At 45.7% G+C, this 18,108-nt stretch overlaps 2 protein-coding genes across 9 annotated transcripts in view; one reads left to right on the forward strand and one right to left on the reverse strand.

Moving 5' to 3' along the window:
- Nucleotides 1-18,108, reverse strand: part of SEPTIN10 (septin 10) — an 88,293-nt gene that overhangs the window by 41,030 nt on the left and 29,155 nt on the right. For 4 of the 8 annotated variants that reach the window (XR_008329925.1, XM_053384317.1, XM_053384318.1 and 1 more), the window contains 3 exons: nt 8,183-8,251; nt 3,782-3,893; nt 43-238 (listed from right to left, as the gene is read on the reverse strand). Coding sequence is in view for 7 of the 8 variants with exons in the window: in XM_053384317.1 (XP_053240292.1) it covers nt 43-238; nt 3,782-3,893; nt 8,183-8,251 (377 nt within the window). In the remaining variant the exon portion in view is untranslated. Of the gene's footprint in view, nt 1-42; nt 239-3,781; nt 3,894-8,182; nt 8,252-12,366; nt 12,494-12,786; nt 12,810-18,108 lie in introns of those variants that run through there. The other 4 variants (XM_053384328.1, XM_053384321.1, XM_053384320.1 and 1 more) reach the window with 4 other exon arrangements.
- SOWAHC (sosondowah ankyrin repeat domain family member C) lies at nt 12,843-16,856 on the forward strand. The gene has a single exon (XM_053384316.1). It carries the CDS (start codon nt 13,158-13,160, stop codon nt 14,682-14,684), a length of 1,527 nt encoding a protein of 508 aa, XP_053240291.1. The 5' UTR covers nt 12,843-13,157; the 3' UTR covers nt 14,685-16,856.

Genomic DNA, 18,108 nt, shown 5'->3' on the forward strand with positions numbered 1-18,108 from the left:
GGGCAAATTAAGAGGACATTATTTATGTGAGCAGATACTAACCTATCTTCCTTGTTTATCTGGTCACCAAATCCAACGGTATTGACAATGGTCAGCTTCAGTCGAACATTGCTTTCTTGGAGTTCGTATGTCTCGGCTTTAAGTCTTACATTTGGCTGAAAGTGTGTTGACACACGGTCATCAAAACTGGTATTAAACAAACTATCAGTCAAAGTTGATTTCCCAATTCCTGTCTCGCCTAAAATTGAAGACAGGTAAACATGTACTTATATGAAAAGAACTAGAGAAATTTCACTGCAATATAAAGACGTTTCTCACATTTGGGGGTGGGGTGGGAATGAAAAAAGTTATTCGTTATAATTTAATGCGGGGTTTATTCAGAGAAAACACAATCTTTCTGCATTTCTTCATAGCTGTATCGGATCACTATGTCATTTCCCATAAAGGCACACACAGTACTATAAAGTGGTACCTCGGGTTAAGTACTTACCGTATTTTTCGCTCTATAACACGCACCTGACCATAACACGCACATCGTTTTTAGAGGAGGAAAACAAGGGAAAAAACATTCTGAATGAAACAGTGGATGTATCATTTTTGTGCTTCATGCTGTGGCCACAGACATGTGATCTGATGGTGAATTTGGGGTGACCCAATGCAAAAATCCTGAGAATTCCTGTGGATCCATGCTTTGTAACCACATTTTTGCACCATTGCAGCCCCAGGCAACAGTGGGTGCGTGATTTTTTTTGGTGCAGGCTGTAGCCATGGACATGCTATGTGATCTGATGGTGAATTTGGGGTGACCCAATGCAAAGATCCTGAGAATCCCTGTGGATCCATGCTTTGTAACCACATTTTTGCACCACTGCAGCCCCAGGCAACAGTGGGTGCGTGATTTTTTTGGTGCAGGCTGTAGCCATGGACATGCTATGTGATCTGATGGTGAATTTGGGGTGACCCGATGCAAACATCCTGAGGATCCATGTGGATCCATGCTTTTTAACCACGTTTTTGCACCATTGCAGCCCCAGGCAACAGTGGGTGTGTGATTTTGGGGGGGCAGGCTGTAGCCATGGACATGCTATGTGATCTGATGGTGAATTTGGGGTGACCCAATGCAAAGATCCTGAGGATCCATGTGGATCTATGCTTTCTAACCACATTTTAAGTGAGGAGGGAAGGAAAAACAAAGAAGGGAAAAGGAGCATGAGAGGGGTGTGCAGAGAAGCAGCTGGCTAAGAATGTAGGAGAGGGATTTAACGGGAGGGAGGAAAGAAAGGCAAAAGTTTCCCCCCACCCAAGCACCCAAACCAGCCATCTCTCTATCTCTCTCTCTCTCTCTCTCTCTCTCTCTCTCCCCCCCCCCCCACCTGCATGTTTTCAGCAGCACCGGAGCACAGAGAGGAATTAGAAGGAACGACACTCTGCTTTCCCCTCTGCTTGCCTGGAGGGGAGGGGCTTTCCCTGCTCTTTGTTCCGTTTGAGCAAACACAGCAACGAAACAGAGGAGGGTGGGCAGTAAGACCCTGAGGCAGAATGCAGGAAAGCAGCCGCTTCCTCTTTTCAGGTTTCCCTTCTCCGTGACTCGCGATTTGATTTTTGCCTGATTTTTTGGCTCCAGGGACCACACATTCGCTCAATAACACGCACAGACATTTCGCCTTCCTTTTTAGGAGAAAAAATCTGCGTGTTATAGAGGGGAAAATACGGTAATTCATTCTGGAGGTCTGTTCTTAACCTGAAACTGTTCTTAACCTGAAGCACCACTTTAGCTAATGGGGCCTCCCGCTGCTGCAGCACTGCTGGAGCATGATTTCTGTTCTCATCCTGAAGCAAAGTTCTTAACCTGAGGTACTATTTATGGGTTAGCGGAGTCTTTAACTTGAAGTGTATGTAACCTGAAGCATATGTAACCCAAAGTACCACTGTACCCTATGCTCCCTCTCAACCATATTTGTATTTCCCGCTTCACCCTCAATTTGTTTTTTCACTCTATGGGAATAACATTCATACCATAGTGGCTTATGACAGGTTGGTAGCTTCTTTGAGAGCAAAACTCCTACTAAGTAGCTCAACTCAGCCTATAACATTTTTTGTTCCCTCTACACCTTATTATCTTTCAAAAGAGACTATTGTGAGAATACAAGGCTGTTGGCTATTTCTTGTTCCCGGAAAATTTGGGGGTGGGATGAGGCTTGGATTAACATTAGTCTGTGGCCAAGTCATAGTACTCATGCCACAGTGTTGGCAAGGCTGTTTTTCAGAATATTTCCTCCAACATCCCCCCCCCCCCGCAAACCTTTAGGGACTTGGAGCAATACTCTAGCCCAATCTTCAACCCCAATTCAGAACTTCATCTGTTTACCTGAACTGGTACTAGAACCTTGACAACAAGATATAAATGCTTTGCCACACTCTTAACTGGGCCAAGTGCTAGCAGCACATGCTAACTGGGGTAGCCAGCATGGGGCCATTCAAATGTTGAGCACTACAATTCCCATAATCTCTAATCCAGGCACAGGCAAACTTGGCCCTCCAGATGTTTTGGGACTACAACTCCCATCATCCCTGACCACTGGTCCTGTTAGCTAGAGATGATGGGAGTTGTAGTCCCAAAACATCTGGAGGGTCGAGTTTGCCTATGCCTGCTTTAATCGTTGTTGGGGCTGATGTGAAATGCAAAGTATCTGGAGAGCACCACACAGTATCTGGAGCACCACACAGTAGTAGACTGCTTCAGATCAGAGACAAGAATTTCACCAAAAGCTGAAGCGTCTTTTGGGGCGGGATGTAGCAATATTTCCATTTTCAAGTAGAGTGCAACCATTCTGGGAAAGAGTATTTACAGAAATAAGCAAAATCACAAATCAGAACATACAATGTGATCCGAGCCTAGGTTTATCGACAATTTTCAAAGATATTCAGCTTAATTTATTATACAAGGAACTTGTTACTTTTCTTCTGGTGGCAACACGATTACTTGTAGCAAAGAATTGGAAAGGACTTGATCACCTGCACATCTCAAATGGAAACAGAACGTATGGACAACTGCTTTATCTGAGAAAATAACTTAGGGGGTATGTGCCTTGAACAATGTATCGATATGGATGATTTTTGTTGAAATATTATAAAATATTCCAATGAACACCCTGGTGACTAGCACCCACTGCCCATATACATGGACTTATGGGGAAATATTGTTCTGTTACATTGGTATTTTTGAAAACCAATAAAAATCAATAATAATAATAATAATAATAATAATAATAATAATAATAATAAACAACTTTCAAGTAGATTGCTAAATACAATATGCATACTGCATCTTTTAAATAGGTCTGGAAAGCACATGTGAATCAGTGTGACGCTGTTTACCTTCCCGCCAGAGCGGTACCTATTTATCTACTTGCACTCTGACGTTGTTTCAAACTGCTAGGTTGGCAGGAGCAGGGACAGAGAAATGGGAGCTCACCCTGCTGCAGGGATTCGAACCGCCGACCTTCTGATCAGCAAGCCCTAGGCTCTGTGGTTTAACCCACAGCGCCACCCGCATCCCAATAAATGAGTAGTAGCCCGTTAAAAGATAACCAACAGTTTTGTGAAAACATAAATTTTGAAAACACAGTTAAGGATAATTAAGCCCAATTATATAATATAACTATCCTGCAGGCAATAGTCAATGGAAAATGGTAACAGTCCCTTCTCACAGCTTCAGATTTTCTGTGAGAATGAGATTTAAAATGAAATCATTCATACTGTTGATAGCTATTTTACTTACCAATACAGAGAATGTTGAAGCAGAACCCCTGATGGGTAGATTTATTAACCAACTGATCCGGCAAACTATCGAAACCAACATGACCAGACAAAGATAAGGGTCGGCAGCCCTGCTGTAGAGAAAGAGTACAGTGAATCGGGATAAAAGATTGCAATGTTACTATAACTACCAGTGATTCATTGCCAAGCTTTTTAATTAAAAAAAAAATACAAGCAAATAAATAACCATCATGAAATATACAAAAATAACCTGCCTGACCCATCCCAAGCTCCTGAATAAAAAATTGCAATTGTTAGCCAAGAACAGAACCAATAAATGCATACCAAATCTCACTAAAAACCATTGTCTTTTTGTTGTCCATTTAAAGCCTGTACTTGTTTGGTAAGTTTTTCCCTTGGAGCAATGGGCCAAATTTGTTGCTGCCAACAGTCTATTGATAAATTGTGCAAGCTCTTGCATTTGCATGCAACTAGTTGCCTCACTGCCACCAATAAAGATGTCATAAGCTCTTTATGTAGCAAGTCTCCATTCTTCCAATCAGAGCTAATTGTGGGGCACAAAGGGCTGACTGTTGAGTCACTGTGCTAATCTCCTGAAAGATGTTTATAGCTTCACATAATCACCAAATGTGGTAGAAGGGCCCAGTGTGGCCACATTCCCTTCAACAGAGTGGTGGGGCTGATTTTACTGCACCTCTGCGGTGTCAGGAACCATCTATGAAAGAGCTTAAAAGTTGTTTCTCTAGTTTTAGCCAATATCAGTAATAAGAGCTTTTTCAGCTCACACATTACAAAGGTCTAACCATTGCAGTTCCTTCTCCAAGTCAGGTACCATCTATGAAAGACACATCCCAGTCAGGCAGAGACTATCAAGGAGAGAGGGAAGCAAGGTTGGTGGGGGATGTGGCTTTGTGAGAGTTTCAAGGGCCAGACAGGGAGGGCCGAAGGGCCTGAGGTTCACCATCTCTGATCTAGCTACAAGGAAGAGGAAAACCTAAAAGAAGGGTACAGGAGTCAATACCCATTTTTTAAAAAAACTTTGTGCCGCTCCAAACGTTGTTTTTTAAGAAAAAAGACAGACGTACCTTGGAAGTCAAATGGAATCCATTCCAGAAGTCTGTTTGACTTCCAAAATGTCCGGGAACCAAGGCATGGCTTCCGATTGGCTGCAGGAAGCTCCAGAACAATCACTTCCGGCTTTCGATCATTCGGGAGCCAAAATGTTCGGCAACTAAGCCATTTGAATTACAAGGTACAACTGTACTGCTATTCCCCACAACAGACCCAGGCTTCTCTACCCGAATTCTACTGTAATTCGCTCTGCGCGGGGCTGCCCTTGAAGCTGTCCCAGAAACTCCAGCGGGTGCAGAATGCAGCAGCGAGGCTCCTCATGGGGTCTCTGCCATGGGAGCATATTCACCCAGTGCTTTTCCAGCTGCACTGGCTCCTGGTGGAGTACAGGGTCAGATTTAAGGTGCTGGTTTTGACCTTTAAAGCCCTTCACAGCCTAGGACCTTCGTACCTACGGGACTGCCTCTCCCGGTATGCCCAACGGAGAACCTTAAAGGACCATAGATAGCAACACCCTAGTGGTCCCGAGCCCTAAGGAAGTTAGATTAGCTTCAACCAGAGCCAGGGCCTTTTCAACTCTGGCTCCGGCCTGGTGGAACGCCCTGCCTCATGAGACCAGGGCCCTGCAGGATCTGATTTCTTTCCGCAGGGCCTGTAAGACAGAGTTATTCCGCCTGGCCTTTGGCTTGGAGCCAATTTGATTCCATTCCCCCCCTTTCTTTTTCCTTTCTCCTCCTGTGATGAGACTGCATTTTAATATTTTAATGTTTCAATATTTTAATGTTGTATTTTAATTTTGTTTTTAAGTTGTATTCATTCAACTTGTTTTTATTATTGCTTGTTAGCCACTCTGAGCCTGGCCTTGGCTGGGGAGGGCAGGGTATAAATAAAAATTATTATTATTATTATTATTATTATTATTACCCGCATGCACAGAGAAGTAAGCAGAGGTTGCTCTCTCACTTAACATTGGACTTTGGGGAGGCCTTGGAAAAGCACTCGTGCATCTGCTTTCCTTGAAGATCAACACAAAGTGCGACAAATCCCCTTTCCCTTCTCTGCCTCATCTGCACATGCAGATAGTTTCAGGAAGAAGCAAGGGCTTCAGAAAAGGAGGAATGCATTTGGAATCCTAGTGAGCTGCCTTCCCAACATCTCGTGCAAACAAGATGCTAACCCCTTCACTTCCCTTAAGCCTCTATACATGCAGAGGACAGAAAAGTGGCCTGTTGTCCCCCTTCCACATCCGGCACTGTCGAAAATGCCTCCCCCTCCAAGTTCTTTGCAACATGTGCCAAACTAAAAAGTGGTGATCTTTGTGCTGGGAGCCAGGGCACAAGTGGCTGCCAGAGGGGAGTGTTTACTACAGCTGACTCAATTTGTAGACTCCTGCTAGTACAGCACTGGGTAAGTTGAAGAAGATCTGTACCATTTTGATCAGTGTACATATCTGATACGCAAAAATATACTGCATATCACACACTACTGTATGTACTTTCCCAAGTGACCTTTAAACCATGATAAAGAGCCATTTTCACTCATAAAAATAAGCCAGGAATTCTGGCTTATTGTGATCTGCAAATCTAAAAGAAATGTAGTATAAACACCAACAACTGGGAAACACTGGCGTGCAATAGCTCCAGCTGGAAAACAGCCTTTAACAAAGGTGCCATGGACTCTGAAGACACTGAAACTCAGAACGAAAGAGAGAAACGTGCTAAGAGGAAGGCATGTTTGGCAAACCCTCACCATGATCAACTCCTGCCTAGAAACCTATGTCCACACTGTGGAAGGACATGTGGATCCAGAATTGGCCTCCACAGTCACTTACGGACTCAGCTGTTAAGATTGTGTTCATGGAAGACAATCTTACTTGGCTACAAATGATCATGGTATACTGCCTGCTTCTTCCTGCTTAATTTATTTATGGCACAAGCTGCATAAACAACCCAGGAAGGCTTCCCATTACTGTATGTCTGAACTGGGAATCCCTAATAAGCCATGATTAGCAAGCCAACAAACCATGGCTTAAGACTGCCTAGCAACTGTAGCTTTACAAGCCACTATATCTAGCTCAGACATGACAGGAAGCAAGGGCTTCCTAGTTTGTTTGTCCTACGTGCACTGGGGGCTGAGTGAAATATTCACATTAAACTATGGTAAGTTAAAAAAAAAACTTATTATGACATGGCCAAATTGGAGTGGACAGCAACAAAATATATCAGATTCATCAGTAAAACCTTTACTGAAGTACTAGGAAAATTCCTATCTAACACAAGGTTGTGTGTGTTAGGTTTTCTTGTGTTGCAACTGTTTTCCTTTCTTTTTAGTAGTTAATCTGTTAGCAGACTACTTGGTGGAACCTTATCTAAGGTAAGTTTTTGTGGAAAGTAAAGATACTCTCATCCGTTCACAGACACGTACTTTTAAATGTGCCCTCAGCTGTTCATTAATGTGTTTCAAATACAATTGTTACGTAATAAAAAGGTAAAGGTACCCCTGACCGTTAGGTCCAGTCGTGGATGGCTCTGGGGTTGCAGCACTCATCTCACTTTATTGGCCAAGGGAGCTAGCGTTTGTCCACAGACAGCTTCCAGGTCATGTGGCCAGCATGACTAAGCCGCTTCTGGCGAACCAGAGCAGCGCACGGAAACGCCATTTACTTTCCCGCCAGAGTGGTACCTATTTATCTACTTGCACTTTAACGTGTTTTCGAACTGCTAGGTCGGCAGGAGCTGGGACCGAACAATGGGAGCTCACCCCTTTGTGGGGATTCGAACCGCCGACCTTCTGATCAGCAACCCCTAGGCTCTGTGGTTTAGACCACAGCGCCACCCGCGTAATACTACGAGTCAAAAGCCACAATTAGATACACCCTACTATTGGTTCTTCTGGCTGCACAATCTAGTCAAAATTCTATCATCAAAACTGAATTATATCTTAGATGACTTCAATCGTGGGCATTTTTGTTCAAATCTCTACTTTGCTGTCCAGAACCACTATAATTCACACAGAGCATACCTTAGCAGGCTTCTATCATTCCTTCCGATATTAACAAGCCTTAAATACATTCATCATATGTTATCTATAATGGTAACAATTTACAGAGAGATAGTCACATTAGCTATGGTGCAATAAACCCAATGGAGTCTTAAAGACCCACACATTTATTATGCTGCAAGTTTTAATCACTAAAAGATAATCACATTTATTATCTCATGCCATAATAAATGCAGAAGCCTTTAAAGTTCCCGAAGACTGTTTGTTCTTTTTGTTCTAAAGTGGTAATGTAAACTAAAATTGCCATAAAAACTTTTAATTGTTTACTCACCCTCCTTGCATCTTGATTATTTACTGGTTGATTAGAGGGTGCTCTCATTCCGATATCGGATTGATAGCGCTAGGGGGGGAAATAAGACAAACGGTTTTTTTAAAAAAAGAAATTAAAGAGAATATGTCAAATTAAAATAATGAGGTAAGGAAAACAAGTTTGATGAAAGTAAAGTTTGATTTGCTTGCTTGATTGATTGATTGACTAAATGTACATATGCATAAAAACAATTATTTCTGAATTGTTTTTTGTTTTCAGATGATGCTCACACATTGTAGTAGACATCATCTTAGAAGCCACACTCCTATGTGTGAGTGAGAAAGAAGCAAGATGGTTTTGGGCATCTCCCATTTGAAAATAGCATGCTCCAAACAAACCATAGCTAACCATAGTTTATAAGTTTGCATGGCACAAAACTTGGTTAAGCAAAAACAGAAGTGAATGCCATGTTGAAGACCCACTTTGTCTTGTTCTCATTAGAAAAAAAATAGCAGTATATGGGAGTCTGCCCCACAGAACACTTGGGAAGACACTTATAAGTAGACCTGCCTAGAATTGAACTCAATTATTTTGGAGGTTTCCAGCATGAAGAAGGCAAGAGCCAAGACAGAACCGAAGATGCAGCTTTGCAATTGCACAGGAAGTCAAACTGTATTCTCGTTTCTACAGAATATCCAGTTTTGAACCCGACAGACATATTATGAACAGCTTTATCGTTCTAAATTTGCAGAACCGATGTAATAATCACAGCAACAGAAAACCACTAACATAGTGCTCAGAACGTCTTTGTAATATGACACCAACTTCATTCTGGAATCAGCACCACTGAAAATATCTGAAAAGCCAAAGACCAAGGTTCAAATAAAATAAGCTAACGTTTTATATGAAGCAAGAGACCACCTCAAAAGTAGCATTACATGATGCACTACATGCCATTTCACCTAAATCTTCTGGTACTTGAAAACCTCTAGAAGTAAATATTTCCCTTCTTTTCAAAGATCCTCCTCCTATAACAGTGGAGCCCTATATAGGTTTATAAAGAGGTATGTCCCACTACAGTCACAGTGCTATCCTATATGTGTCTGGACAGAACACCATTGTGATCAATTGTGCTTGCTCTTTAACAGTGTGTATAGGATTGCCACTACAATGCAGTTCACTCCTAGGTAAGTGTCCATAGGATTTCAACCTAAAGGTCACTTCTTGTATGCAGCGTGGCTGGGTTTCCCCCTTCCTCCCATGTATTAGAAAACCAAAAGGCAGCAAGGTTGCCTGCCTAGCCAACCATCAAGGAGGAACAATGTCAGCAAACCCACCTTGTTCTCTGGAGTCTATTTCATAATACAGCCAAACCTGATTTCTAGGCATTAGGGCACGTTAAACAATGCTAATACAGTAAAAGCAAACATCCCCCACCCCTGCTACTCACACCAACTCTAAAAAATAGCAGTTAATAAAAAAGTTCTGCAGAACTAAGTTTGACAGGAGTGAGCATAGAACAGAAGGAAATGCATATTTAAACAACAGGATGTCATTACACAGCCAAATGTCTTGATGCAAGTATTCTTCACTTCACAACAATGCTGAAACACTCATATCAAAAGTACCAAGTGGTTTATTTCCCGGTGTTCCTGAACCTCTGCCAAAGAGGATACTTGCAGTTGCAAGTTTTAATCAGGAAACTAAGTGACTCAGTGTCTGCTAGAGATAATAAAATTACCAAATACTTCAGCAGCATCTAAATAGCCAGGCAGCAAATAAATATTATAATTTTGGTATTATGAATGGAAATATAGTTATTGTCTTTACAGAGCATATGACATCTAGCATAAGCAACTGCAGAAGATAAACAAAAAACTAGCAATAATTTGTCCTGCACAACAGAGACAAAGAATTATTATTGTATCATCTACTTCTTCTAATGGGTGAAAAGTGGATTCACACTGATGTGCCTACCCCAATACACAAACAGAAACTTGTTGACATAACAAAAAACTACTTACAACTACATTTCTAAAGAAGAATTTGAGTCTAGACTTAGAACGATAAGCAGTTCTGACACTGCTTTGTTACTCCACGCTGTCCTTTTCAAATTGGCACCAGTTAGTCATCTCAGGGGCGGAGTGGCTACACAGGGCCAGTATAATTGCATGGAGCTGGAGCTGAGTCAAAGATGAACTCAATATATGTATTCTAAATGCTGCCAGGACTCCAGATATAAAAATGCCTTCTTTGTTTGTGTCCTCTCGTAATGGACTAAATTATACCGTCTTGGTTTCTCACACCAGAACAGTGTCCAATTGGGACAGCATCTGTGTCTTCAAAATGGATTTTCACAGAATTGTTCACAAAAAATATTTTGTTATATTACATGCTTGGAACTGGGGCACAATCCCACTGGATATTCAATTATGCTGGAAGCAGATTTAACACCTCACTTTGTTTTATGTATAATAGTACTTCATAACAATTTATTGTTATTCTCAGTTCAATGGAATTAAAGCGTGTCAGAGCTGAAGCCTTAAGCGTACTGACCTAAGCATAACGCAGTGCTGACATGTTACTTACTTTGCATTGCATTAATGGCATTAATTTGCTGTGCACTAACGGGTTCTCAAATGAATAATTACATGCAGAATACTGCCAAATCAGACAGAGTCCATGACTGAGAATGGTGATCATCTAAACAACTTTGAAACCACTCCCTATGACATGACTTCAATGCACAGAAATCCTTCCAAGCATCATTCCTATATTTGATTAACGCAGGTATTTTTAGGACTACCCACTGACTAAAAATTATAATATGCAATCCCACCTGCCATTGAACTCAATGTGTTCTGACTATATGTGATTTTTGCTTTAGGTGCGATACCTGGAACGTAGCCCCCGCGTAAGTTGCTGGCTTACTGTCTCATACTTTCACAACGCCATATTCATTTTTATAAAATAAGGGGACACTTCAATCCTTTTCGTTGACTGGTGACTGGCCTTTCTCAGATCAAGAGCTGCATTCCCTTCTGGGCATCTTTCTGGGGGCTGCACTGCCAGTGGTAGGCAGGGCCAGAAACAAAAGTAGGCACAGCAGCAAAGGCAAATTTTTAAGCTTGTACAGCAGGCTGGTTTTGACAAACGCACACACCCCTGTCGTTCACCTAGGCAAAAGGTATTATCAGAATTAAGCAGATGTTCCTGTCAAGAAAAAGAAAACAGCCAAGGAGGATGTAATGCAGAGCCAGTGAGGAACATGGGCTGGGAGGGAAGGGTGGCTCGGGAATGTCCCAAAGGCAGATGGAAGGGCCAGAGAGATTCCCCACCCTTGTGCTAAGGTATTTCATGGAAGCTAAAGTGCAACCAGAACTTGCATGTGATGGAGCAAGCTCAGCTGTAGTCCAGGAAAGCTGATACCACAACAAAACTGGTAGTCTTTAATGTACCACAGAACTCGTTTCGGAGAAACTTGCTTGAGAAAGCAAAAAACGGCACAATTTATAATAAGAAGCAAAGATCAAAAATTATTATAACTACCTTGCACCATTATATGACTACACCTTAATGCAATTCAACACACACTAGACTTGCCTACAAGGCCTATGGAAGCGGGTAGGGCCTCCCAGTAAAAATGCATAGGCTCAGCCTGCTTGTGGATAGTTCGCTATGACGTTATTCCTATTTTCGTTTTCATGAGGTCACTGGGAGACGGTAAGGGGCTTTCGATTCTCAGTGAAGAAGCCAGTTGTCCTTTGCATGGTAGGAGGAGGGGTGGGGGTGGCCCGAAACCTTATGCCTTTTACTGGCAAGCACGAGGAACGGAGCACAACCATAATGGAAGGGATCGACGGGGGTGAGAGGGCAAAAAAGGAGGAAGGGAGCCTACAGAATCCCACCACAAAGAAGGCAGGCGACGGGAGACGTTCGATAGCAGCTTGCAAGAAGAACCGTACATGCAGAGCTACCCAACTGAAAGCAACGGATTGAGTCGCGCCAAAAATCCGTCCGGAATTGCACTTTTTTCTGCTCTCCCCCCCAAAAAAAAATTACCCCACCCCAAGCTCCCTCTTTTCTCTACGCGCGAGGAAGCCCACCAGGACGAAGCATGCATGGGATCCCAGCCCCAGAAGCGCCACTGGTGGTCTGCATCCTTGCCACCCACCCATCCCGCGCTAGGTAAAAGCCGCTCTTACCATCTGCCGGGCCAGGTCGGAGGAAGCCATGGCAAGAGGGGAGGGGTCACCGCGCGCCAGAGAGAGAAGAAAGGAGGAGGGAACGCAGGAGCTGCAACTCCCAATCCCAGCAGCTGGAATGCAGCCGGCGGTGAGGAGCCGCCTGGCGAGCGGAGGGGAGGGGAGAACGCTCCGCCAATCACGACCCGAGACGAGGGGAGATGCTGAAAAGCCCACCAATAGCAAGTCGGGAGAAGGCGGAGGCGGAGCGGTGAGTCTGCTGTCAACGGGAGAAATTAAAAAAGGGCTGGGCGCGGCACCAGGACGGGGCGTGCCCCGCCTGCGCGCGGGCGCGGGAGCTCTCTTTCTCCCGCCCCTCCCTCTCTCAAAAATAGGGGGGCGGAGCCAGAAGCTTTCTCGAGCCGAGATTCATTAACTTACAGTAACAGCCCCTCCCTCCAGAGGGCCGCACCGCCCGCTCGGACTCCTCCTCCTCCGAATTTAAACTTGCCGGTAGGCGCCGCCCTCGCTCCCCCTCAGGCTGGCGTCACGTGAGGGAGGCGGCGAGCGCCTCGTAGGGGTATAATGCCAGGGAGCGGCGAGGACGACGACGATAACGACGTCGCGGACGTCGGCGCCGTGATTTGAGCCTGGCGATGCCGCCTCAGGAGCCCTGAGGGAAATGTTAGCGACGATGCCATGGGGCAGCGCGAGGAGGAGGAGGAGGGAGGAGGCGACCGCGCGCTGAGCCTTCTTCATTTCGCTGCCCGGCGGCGGCAGCGGCGGCGACAGTTGGTTCCCACCGCGCTCCGATGGCCGCGGCGGAGCCGAGCCAGGACGCCGTGCTTCAGTTCCTATCGGAGCGGGGAGGTCGCGCTCGCAACGCCGACCTGTTGGACCACTTCCGAGGCTACCTCAACTCCCCCGACCAGCAGCGCCGCTCGCGCGCCAGGGAGCGCTTCAAGGAGATGGTCAACGCCGTGGCCACCGTCAGGCAAGAGCCCGGCTCCGGGGCCAAGTACGTGCAGCTGAGGAAAAAGTACCGGGTGGCCGTCGCGGCCGCAGAGCCGGCTGAGGAAACCGGGGGGCCCCGGCTGCCCCCTGAGCCTGGCGGAGAGGGCGAAGCTGCCCGGCGAGAAGCGGGGGAGCCCCAGGAGGAGGAGGAGGAAAAGAGCCTCCCTGTCGCTGTGGAGGAACCTCGGCAGCTTGAGGCGCCCGATGCCGCTGAGGCGCCTCAGGCGACCCCTGGAGGAGGAGGCGGCGGCGGCCAGGAGGGAAGAGAGGAGCAGGAGGACAACCGCTCTCAGCATGGGGAGCCAGAGCCGGGCAGCGGCGAGATCCCGCCTGAGGACGACTCCGCCGCCGCCGCCTCAGGGGTGGCCCCCGCGGCGGCCCCCGCCACCACCCCGCGTTGCGCGCGCAAGAACTTCCGCGAGCGGATGCTGGGCAGCTCCCCTCAGCTGAAGCGCGGCGGCGGTGCCGCCACTCGCGGGAGCCGCTCCACCGCCGGCGGGGGGGACTCGGACAGCGCCTCGCTGGCGTCGTCTTCTGCAGAGGACGAGGGCGGCGGCAGCAGCTCGGGCGGCTCGGTGGCCCTGGACCCCCTGGAGCACGCGTGGATGCTGTGCGCTTCGGACGGCCGCTGGGAGAGCCTGGAAAGCCTGCTGAGCTGCGAGCCGTCGCTGCTGTGCAAGCGGGACTTCATCACGGGCTTCACGTGCGTGCACTGGGCCGCCAAGCACGGGCGCCACGAGCTGCTGGCGCTGCTGGTCAACTTCGCGCAGAGGCACCGGCTGCCCGTGGACGTGAACGCGCGCACCAGCGGGGGCTACACGGCGCTGCACCTGGCCGCCATGCACGGGCACCTGGAGGTGGTCAAGCTGCTGGTGGGCGCCTACGACGCCGACGTGGACGTGCGCGACTACAGCGGGCGCAAGGCCGCGCACTACCTGAGCCGCAGCACCGCCGACGAGGTGCGCAGCCTGGTGGGGGCCCTGCAGGACGAGGCCGACGGCGGGGCCACCAACGGCAGCGGGCGCTGGAGGCTCTCCAAAGTGCTACCGGCCAACCTCATCTCCTATAAGCTCTCCCACCACCTCCTGCCCCACCACGGGGACGATGGGGAGGCGGGAGACGGGGCTGGAGCGCCCGGCAAGGGCAAAGAACTGAGCAGGAAAACCTCGGGCAGCGGGAGGATAAAACTCAACAAAATCCGCTTCCGGACCCAGATCATCCACACCACTCCTTCTTTCCGTGGGGATGCAGAGGAGGAAGGTCAAGAAGAAAGGTCCCTGAAAGCCTCTTTCAAGCTCAGACCTAAGTCCAATGTGTTCGGGTAGAACAAGGAGTGTTATTTCTTGCACCTAAATGGGGCAGCGTGTGTGGGTGGCTGGGTCTAATGCCACTTCCTTTGCCGGGATGGAGCTGCTTGAGGATAAATCTACCTGGGGCAATGCCTTTAATTGCTAGGCAGGCACTGGGCTAAGTAGAATACAGAGTAGGACTTGAGGGCTTAAACAAACAGTAGCTAGTACTGTGGTTCTTGGCATCCTAATAACTCACCAAACTAACTGAAACACTATTTTGCTTTAACATTTGAGTTTTCAATATTTTTACTTGGATTAAGTTTTATGTCTGGTTACAGTCCCCGGAGCTGCTATTTCTGGAGGGTTTTTATGGTCCAGTTCTTACTGAGGTGGGTGTAGCTAGGCTGAACCTTTAAGGCTTGCATGTGATGAGGGCTTGTTCGCCTACAAGCAAAATCTCTGCACATGGAAAACTACCATGTGAAGAAGGCAAAGCTTTAACTTTTCCTCTTGACAGCTTGTTTTCTCTGTGGAAGGATTTCAGTTTTAAAAATGAGTATGGAAGATTATTAATAACACAAGCTTTTGCTGAAGTGATATTACACAAGTTCATTCCACAATGAGAACTATATTTTAAAAGCCTAACTTGAGATCCTTAGCTAATGTAGGGTCATTTATTGGTGTTATACAGAGCGAAGAGAATGCAGGTGCGGGTGGCATTCATAGAAGCCAACTGAACAGACAGGAGTGTAGTTAAGCTTTTCCCATGCCTACCAATTCTTCCTTGAAAACCTCAATGTTACAAGTTTTCTCCTGGCCAGAAACAATTTCTGAGTCCAGATAGAAGGGAGTGGGAGTGTTACAATGCATAAGGGGCAAGGGAAACACAGTACAGTATTGGAAAATGCTGTGGTGCCTTCCTAACAACATATAGTTTAGCCCTAATGCTAAGGGGCAAGTGTTTAAGAATGCGTTTAAGTATGTATTCTAAAAAAATTGCATGACAACTACAGTACAAGCCGAGTTTGTGACTGAGAAGCACTAAAGTTGGTCGCCATTCATTTAGAGGGAAAGTGATTATACCTAAAGGTGCACCTTTTTATTTTTATACTTTTGAGTTTTAAACATACTTTATCTGTTGAGTAAAGTTAGCCTTGGAAGTGCTAACAGTACCCAAAGGTAATTTGATTTTGTTGTGATTCGGCTCTCAGTAGCTATCTAGTTGAAGTGCAATTGAATATCATTTAATTTGTTAAGTGATTAGTTGCAAAGTCAAGAGAGCGAGAGCCATGCTGATGTGTACGCAACGAGACTTTTCCTCAGTTAGTCAGCTCTAGAAAGGGCTTGTTTCATTATTGCCAATGGGAGACTGCTGCAGACTGATTTACTACAGAATCTTGCATGTTAGCTCCTAAGTGCACGCAATGGTTGCCTGTACAGAAGACAGGTCCTGCAACCCATCTTTCTGTTCCTTCCCCTCTGCAGCCCCAGCAATCCCTCTTCCTCCCAAAAGAATCTTCAGTTCCACCAGATTTCAGGTGATTACTCCCTTACTCTAGCCCAGTACTACACTTTCCACAGTGTTTAAGACCCTCCAGCCCTCTGGAGCATTTCAGGTAATGAAGGGGGAAAGAGATTGGTTGTGTGAGCTGCCTTCCACTTGTATGACCTCTGAACATGTCATTTGGGTTTATCCTGAAGAAAAGTGCTAGTGCATTTAACCATTAATAATGAAAGACATGTTTTATTCAGAAGGTATGAGCAGGAGACATTCATAGCACTATAACAAAAAAAATCCCATATAGTGATCTCTTTAAATGGATTCCCCTACACTCTGAAACACACTTGCTGTGTGATCCAGAGATCAGGAGCAGCACAGGGACGCATGCTTACTGGTACACCAGTGGAAGCAGTACCTGTTGTCTTAAGTGTGTATATGAGAATAATTAGGGGTTTGATATGTCATTGCACCCCCCGGTTACTGAATATGAAATGTCATGTTTGCAGGCTTATGCGCATCAAGTACAATGGATAACGCATGGAAATCTTAAGAGCACATGGATTGTGCTTGCTGGAGCCTGTTACAAAATGTCTTGGAAGCTTTCTTATGTCTTCCTTGGCAAGAAAGTTACTTAACAGTTCCCTCTTTTGAACAGGGAATAAATGTGTTGTAGAAAAGCACCAACAAAACTTTATAGCTTGAAACTTGAAAAAAAAATTGCTTTAAAAAATACTAAGAATAATATTTGAGGGGAAGTTCCTAATGTCAACTGTTCCAAAGCGAAACATGAATAAGAGATCTGTGGTATTAGCACTTTCTCTTCAACAATAAGGATATTGGGGCTGGACCTCTGATGCTGCTGAAATGAATATAAAAGTCAAAATGCTGCCAAGTAAATGCTAAAGCATGTTTCTCAGATTTTCAGATACTTTGGAACTGTTAATTTTAAACACTGATCTAAGGGGATTCGAAGCAGTTTTTAAAGCATGTAATATGAACAGTACTGTTTATGAAAGCAGCTTTGGATGTTACCATGTGAGGTTCCATAAACCACAGGAGTAGTTGTGCAAGGCCTCTTACTGTGCCATTTTAGATGTTTTGCTAAGGAGAATGTGTATTTAAGCTAACACTTTCTCTGTCTTCACAACTTACTCTTTGGCAGAAGCATAACAAGAGGCCATGTGCAAATTCTTTGCAGCTTGCATATCCACTTGAATTAATATCTGAAACTTCTGAGTAACCTCTTCAGTAACTGCAGCTTTAACTTCTTGATAGACTGTATAAATCCAAGCAATGCACAGGGTACATATAAATAGGTATATGAAAAACTTTTGTGTTGAACTTTTTTTATTATATTATTCCAAAAAGTCAGTGATAGGAGTCACTGGCAGAGGAAGGGGGGTGCAGCTCTCCCTGGGTGTCATCCCTGGGGGGTGTGACATTGGCTTGGGTGGCACCCCCTGGGGTGCTTGCCACAGGCGCCCCCCTGTGGGACGCTCACTGCAGGCACTGTCACGCCGCCCCCGTGGGCAGCTTGCCCCGCCCCGGGGTGCGCTGCTCCGGGTACCAGAGCAGCTAGATCTGCCTGTGATAAGAGTCTGACAAAAGTTATGAAGTCAAACTACTTACAAACATGCCATTGATACTGGCCTCATTTGTTAGCATGTAGTGCTAAGCCAAATTATGGGTTAGAATGAATAAGCAGGCATGCTGGTACACGGTGAGAAAAACACAGCCACTTTGTTCCTGCTGCTGTCATGCTACTGGGGCTAAGCCATGGTTTGGCTTAGTGCTGTATCCCAACCTGGGATTGTGGTTTGACCTATAAACAAAGCCCTAGCAGTAAGCCAATACCAAACCTTGGTCATGGTTTGCTTGAAGCGAGGTAAGCCATGAGACCGGGTTCAACTCAAACATAAAGCCAAGTCATGACTCTGCTCCAAATTATATGGGAGT

The sequence above is a fragment of the Podarcis raffonei genome, chromosome 4, assembly GCF_027172205.1.
Source record: "Podarcis raffonei isolate rPodRaf1 chromosome 4, rPodRaf1.pri, whole genome shotgun sequence".
Classification (NCBI taxonomy): domain Eukaryota; kingdom Metazoa; phylum Chordata; class Lepidosauria; order Squamata; family Lacertidae; genus Podarcis; species Podarcis raffonei.

Bases quoted from the DNA above. Each gene is read 5' to 3' on its own strand.
- SOWAHC (XM_053384316.1), top strand. From the start codon at position 13,158: ATGGCCGCGGCGGAGCCGAGCCAGGACGCCGTGCTTCAGTTCCTATCG.